This window comes from Cariama cristata, unplaced genomic scaffold (assembly GCF_000690535.1).
Source record: "Cariama cristata isolate BGI_N322 unplaced genomic scaffold, ASM69053v1 scaffold39842, whole genome shotgun sequence".
Classification (NCBI taxonomy): Eukaryota; Metazoa; Chordata; class Aves; order Cariamiformes; family Cariamidae; genus Cariama; species Cariama cristata.
The window spans coordinates 1-6,385 of NW_009605097.1; the positions used below are offsets into that span (position 1 = coordinate 1).

Here is a 6,385-nt window from a genome sequence, read left to right on the forward strand (position 1 = left end):
CGGGCCCGGGTGGGGCTGGGCCGAGCCGAGCCGACTGTTGTGCCGTACTGTCTCCACAGGCTATCTACGCTGTGGTGAACCTGGTGATTTTCTACCCTGCTGCCTCCACCTGGACGTGGGTGAGCGCCTGGCCTGCTGCGGGCAAGGGCACCGTCTCCTGCCCCGGCGAGGGCCATCTGGGCCTGGCCCGGTGGAAAGCCGGGTTCTTTCCTAGTTGCTGCGACAGGCAAGGCCAGTAGGTCCCTGCTGCTCTTCCCGGGGGTCGTGGCTTTTGCGGCTGACAGCTGTTTCCTTGTTACAGCTAGCATTCGTCTTCAGCTCAGTGGTCTACGGCACCAGCTACCGATCCATGAACTCCATGGCAAAGCCATCTTTCACAGACGATGGCAGCCTTGCCGACGGGGGAATTGACCTGAATATGGAGCAGGGGATGGCAGAGTGAGTGTCTACACCTGCACGAGTCCAGGTGAGCAGGACCTGCTGCCTGAGCGTGCACACAGAGCCAGGAGAGCTTCTGAAGGAGAAGGCCAGGCCTCAGCTCCCAGCTCAGCTTGCCCATTGGCATAGGTGTGAGGGGAAGCCTGTAGCCATTTTTTCCGAGAATGTACCTAAACTGTCCTCGTTACCAGAATGCTTGGCCTGGTGTGCACTAGTCACGAGTTGCCACATGGGTATGTCAGCTTGGAACGGTCACTGTCCTTACGGCTGAGGTACACAGGTAGGAGATCCTAAACGGTTCAGCTGGAGCAGCTTACAACCATCTTTCAGTGAAGAAGCAGTGCTGATGCTGCGCATGCTTCTGCAGCACACAGAGATATATATTTTATTTTTAAACCAGCACTGCTGGTAGGCCTTGACAGAGCAGAAGGGCACAGACTGCTAGTTACCCCATCCTGGCTGCACACCGGCCACTTCTTGAACTGTTTTGGACACTAAAAAATCTCCCGTCTGTTTTAGCCAGCTCCTTTCACCTCCTCAGCCTTTTCTGCCCCCTTTGCTTGTGCATTCCTCATGTCTGTCTGCAGACTGCACCAAGTGTTTGCCTTTCTGCTGTTCTTGGTGGTGCTGTAACTCTTTTCCTCCGTCAGGGAATATGCAACGGTAATTCCTGCAAAGCACTGTTAAATAAAATAAGGAGACAACGGTATTGAAACAGCAGAAATATCTTCTAGATTTACGTGTTTTCCAACAGAGAGCCTCAAGCTAGTTACAGAAAACTACCAGGTAGTCGTGGACACGTCAGGCTTTGCTCTCTGTTCTCCCTGCCCTCAGCCTCTTGTCCGTAGGTCCACCCTCTGCTGGCGATCTTCAGTGTGTGCTCAGCGAGGTACCTGGGGTACTTGGCCCCTTCCTTCCCATGTCCTTGGCCTACAATTTAAGATTTATCTCTGTCTTTCACTTGCTACCAGGCTTTTAAAGAAACACAGCAGGGCCTTGTTACCGGCAGAGCCCTCTGCATCATGTCAAGTGTTCTCGTGCTGAAAGGGCCATGGATTGATTTATATATTTTTCTTAATACAAGTTTTATTTCTGCAGCCAGCAGATGCCCAGGGATGTTATCAGCAGGCACAGAACCTGCTGTCTCTGCACAGGATGAGCTCTTATCTTATGTTTTTGTTAGGGGAGTAGTAAATTTTCTACTTGCAGCCACAGTGACTCAGATGTGTGGTGTAAGAGACTCAGCCAAGGGACGAGGTGGCTGGGAAGAGAGGGAGTTCTTTCTAGTGTGACTTGTGAGCCGGGCACTTTACGCCCTTTTCATCCTATAGTGACTTCTTTTTCCTGCTGGTTAGCTGAGCATTTTTCTCCCATTTTACTCTGGTTTGGCTTTCCTGAGTGGAAGCAAAAAATACTTCGGATACCTTTTTTATCAAACTCAACACGGGACAGTCCAGTAAGGAAAACACAGAAGTTTGATGTCGTCTGGGCTATCCTCCTAAGTTGTGGGAGATGTGTGAGGCACCAAAGCAGAATGGGTGCCCCAATAACTGCCCCATGCATGTGTGTGGTGGTGCTGCCAGGGGAAGTGACCGACAGGAATTAGCACAGGCATCCTGTTACCTGCTGTGAAAAGCTGACGAGCGCAGTTGTAGCACCACGGTAGTCCTGGTTGCAGATGTCGTACTTCCCTTGGTACTGGGGTGCTGAGATTTTTCTGCCTGAGCAATACACTGTTGGGGTGAGTTTTATGACACATTAAAATGACTTCATGCTTGTCCACGGCACGGGCTGTGCAAACCACAGAGGAGGCACAGCTGTGCAAACAAAACCTGCACAGCTGAAGTTCCCATCCTTACCCTGTACCTTTGTACCTGAACTTGCACAGAGCCCACAGCCGTAGGAGTGCCAGTCTCGTTAATTTAAACTCGTTGGTACGTGACCACAAAATGTTAATGAATGCTCAGTGCTCCTCCCGTTTGTCAGGTGAAGCGCTCTAAATTACCGCTTTGGGGATGGGGGAACCACTCTAGGGTAGCGGTTACTTTCAGAAAGCAGCGGACGTTTTCCTGTCTCTCAGCTGAGCGTGCTGCAGCTGATTAATGCATGCTCTTTTGGAGCTGCTTCTGGAACACTGCAGATCTGATTGTGTTTCCCTCGTGCTGTCGGTAACTGAAACAGATGCTTTTTGTGGCTTTGGGGTTGAGGGAGGCCGATCTTGCTGGTCTCTGGGAGAGCTGGGTTTGGTGGGAGCTCTGCCGTCACCCCTCTGTGGCCTCTGGTGACGCACGAGATTTCTGAACCGCGGTGTCTTGTCACAGAGCGGTTGGTGGTGGATTCTGCAGTGTCTTGAGTTGATGATGGTGTTCCAGCCTAAACCAGTTGTTTCTGGTCACTGCTTTGTGCTGTGCTGCCCAGAATAAGACAAGCTTTTGTTGCCTTTGTTTTCTTGACTCCATGCTTGGCTGTGACTCAAGCATTTCTTACTCCAGCAAATGATGGTGATTTAATGGGAGTGAAGGAGTTGGCCTTTTTCTAACGCATCATGGCATTTCCTGTGGCTTGTGTTGAAAAACTAATACCTGTTTACCTCTACTGGGTGTCAGGTCTGCCCCGAGGGTGGTGGCTGAGGTGTGGGCAGCTTGTTCCCCTCCTGTAGCTGCTCTCAGCTCTGCCTTAGGCTGGCGTGGAAGACCCCGGAGTCAGATAAGCAGGAGGGGAGGGGGAGCCATCTCTTGCTGTAGCTCAGCTTGTGGGTGATGGTGTGCTTGTCCTTGTGGCACCCCAGCCCTTTGGTGACCCCGAGTGTGTCTGTCAGCCTGTGAAATGGCACAGGGAGGATTCACGCTTCCCTTTAGTGCAGCCGGCTGTGAGCAGTTATACTTTATGCTGTGATATGTGTCAAATCAGCGGGTGCTGGCTGCTGTTACAGGCTGCGGGGGTGGTGGTTTTGTTGCAGATTTCCACCCCTCTCTGCATTCCTCAGCTTTCTCAATGTCCCTTTTCAGGGGAAGCCTAGCTTTTCAACAATCAGATCTTTTTTTGTTGTTGTTTGCTGCTCTGATTCTTCTCGATTACCAAATGTGACAAAGGATAGCTGCAGGGACAGTCCTTGGGTCCGGCAAGCAGGGTTGCTCCCTGGAGGCAGTGCCGATGGGCAGTGTTGGCAGAGGAGCTGGTGGGTTTGGCAGGGGCTGGAATGGAAGGTTAATGTTTTGCTTTTCTTCCCTCAGGCACCTCAAGGATGTGATCCTGCTGACAGCTATAGTCCAAGTGCTGAGCTGCTTCTCGCTCTACATCTGGTACTTCTGGCTCTTGGTAAGCCCCCACGGTTTTCCTTGTTGTTCTGTATTGTTCCTGTCTTTCCCTGTCTTCAGGACCGAGGATGTTATTTATCCATTTAATTTCAGTGCCCTCTTTCAGGTCAAAAGTATTCTCTGATAATTTGTTTAATCTCCCTGTCAAATCTTGTTAAAAATGAGGCCGTACAAGGGAAAGAAGTCCTGATCCCTCTGGATCAGCTGCACAAAAACTAGGCTGGCCTTGGCCCTTCTCTCTGGTCTTGTGAAAGGGCAACAAGAAACATGAGGCAGATCAAAGCCATCTTTGTGCGTAGAGCCTTTTTGTGACTGTGACAAACAGACTGTTTTTCTTCTTGTTTGGTTTTCTCAGTCATTCATCAGCACAGACTGGGCCTGGGAAGTGCTGGATACTGCCACTTGGTAGATAAAATGCTCTAGGCTTTGATTTTCCCCTTAACACACCAGACTCTTTCTACTCCCAAAACATTTGTCATGTGCCTCCAGCTAAAACTGCTTTTGCAGGACAAAAAAATCTCCAGTTAGTTAAAAAATCCCACAGTTGCTTTGAGTATATCCCACAGAGGTATACAAGGCAATCTTGGGCGCATAGAAAGTTACCTCATGTCAGTCCTTACGGGTTTCTTTCTAGCTGGCCTGGCAGGGAGCAGCCTAGACTCTGACTATCCCCGGAGACCATCTGGATCACTTGGGGTTTTGAGTCAGAGAAATGTGGGTGTGTTTTCTGAAGAAGGGAGAGGTAGAATGTCTGGGCAGTTGGATCTTCTGGGGTAATTCAGACCCGATGCTGGGATTTCCATATATGAAGTCTAAGTGCTGTATATGTATCCAAGTTCCTAAATCCTATGAAATCAGGCCATTTATTTTGGATGCCTGCCACTGCCTCTGATTTCCGTGCATCCTGTGACGCCCCTGATCCAGCCTGTAGAGCTACTCCAGCTCCTTTGGCTTCCGCAGTGGGACCAGCCCTCCTGCCTGGAGCACCACCCCTGCCAGAGCTGTCCCCGCAGTGACCCAGTTTGTGCCACGCATGTTTTGCAGGCTCCAGGCCGTGCTCTCTACCTCCTGTGGGTGAACATCCTGGGGCCCTGGTTTACAGCCGACTCTTCGCCCGCCAGTCAGGAACCAAATGAGAAGAAGCAACGCCGACAAGAACGCCGCCAGATGAAGCGTTTCTAGCCCTGGCTGGGGAGATAGATAAATGCTGGATCTCATCTCCATGCTGTTATTTCATCAGGGATGCGACCAAAACCATTGCAGTAGCTATGTTGCCCTCTGTCATTGCTGCCATTCCGCTAGAAAGGCCGCAAGAGACTTCCCTTGGTTGGTTCTTAGTGCCAGTCGAGGCCTTGCTCCTTGGGATGACAAGGGGCGTGATGCTGGGATGTGTGTAAATACCTTTTTAAAGCAGCGCTGTATCGCGTTCGAGGTTGAGGACTGCAACGTTGGAGGAAATAGTACATTAAACAGCAGAGTCTAATTGACGGTGCTGGCAGTGTGTTCGTACAGGGGAGCTGTTAAAAATGTCAGCGTGTTCTTGGAGACCTGGAGCAGAGGGAAGCAAAATCCCCCAAGATGAGTGGTCTCATCCCTTCCCAAGCTTGCTGTGTCCTGGGGCTGCAGCTGCCCTGCGAGATTGGGAGCATGGGGCAGCTGGGGGTGCCGCGATCTGGGCTTGCAGCCAAACTGGGAGCTTTTGGGATTGAGCCTGGAGCCACAAATTGGCCTGTGCTACCTTTGCAGGAGCTCAGTGGGATGAAAGTCAGTATGAAGCTAAAACCAAATCTGTGGGGTTTGTTTTGTTTTGTTTTGTTTTGTTTTTTCCAAAAGGGCTCTCCCAGGGGTGGCACAGCCGGGGTGCTGTGACTGCTCCAGAGATCAGGTGTTAGAGGCCAGGAACAGCTCAGGGCCGCTTCTGCTTTTGCCTGCTTTGATTGATTTATTAATATTGTCCCTGCCCAGTATGTTGTTTTACACACTCCGGTGACCCCTTCCTGCTCCTGACGCACCAGCTCAGAGCCATGCAGCTTTGTTGCCTGTGCGGTCAGTGTTCACAGTTGTGCCAGCTTGGCTCCTGATGCTATCCACAACCTTTTGCCCACACTTTGTTTCCATTACATCATTTTTATTACGCGCTTTTTCCTAACACCAAGCCCAATCCCCACCTTGAGTCCTCAGAGCCAGGCCGAGTGGCTGTAGTTGGGGTGCAGAGTGATGGTTAATTGTGGGCAAATATCTGGGAGGGGAGCAGAGATTGGTGTTTGGGGGTTAAAGTCCTTCCTGCTGCTGGTGGGGGGCATGAGGGAAGGGGTAGGGAGTGGGAAACGCGTGCATGGGGTGATCAGTGGGTATGGGCCAGCCCTTATTCCCTGCCCAGAGCCCCCAGCTCTTATCTGCTGGAGCTGAGTAGGTTCCCTCGCTCTGCTGGGAGCCCCCCCAGTACCCTAAGGACATCCCACCCCACATTGCAACTACCCCAGCACAGCCTCCTGCACCTCGGGGGGTGGGGGGGACACAAGCGCATCTGCCCAGCTCTGCCCTCGCTCACTCTGAACCCTCTTCTCTGGCTCCCCAAAGCCATGTGCAGCCACACAGCCATCCCCAAAATGCAGAGGGGACGGTGCGGG

At 51.7% G+C, this 6,385-nt stretch overlaps 1 protein-coding gene across 1 annotated transcript; it reads left to right on the forward strand.

Moving 5' to 3' along the window:
• Positions 1 to 59: 59 nt before the first annotated feature.
• TMEM208 (transmembrane protein 208) lies at positions 60 to 5,243 on the forward strand (the record flags this gene model as incomplete). The annotated part of the gene is made up of 4 exons (XM_009695830.1): positions 60 to 119; positions 302 to 438; positions 3,672 to 3,756; positions 4,800 to 5,243. Coding segments are annotated over 4 exons (420 nt in total), but the record flags the coding sequence as incomplete, so codon positions are not given.
• Positions 5,244 to 6,385: the final 1,142 nt, after the last annotated feature.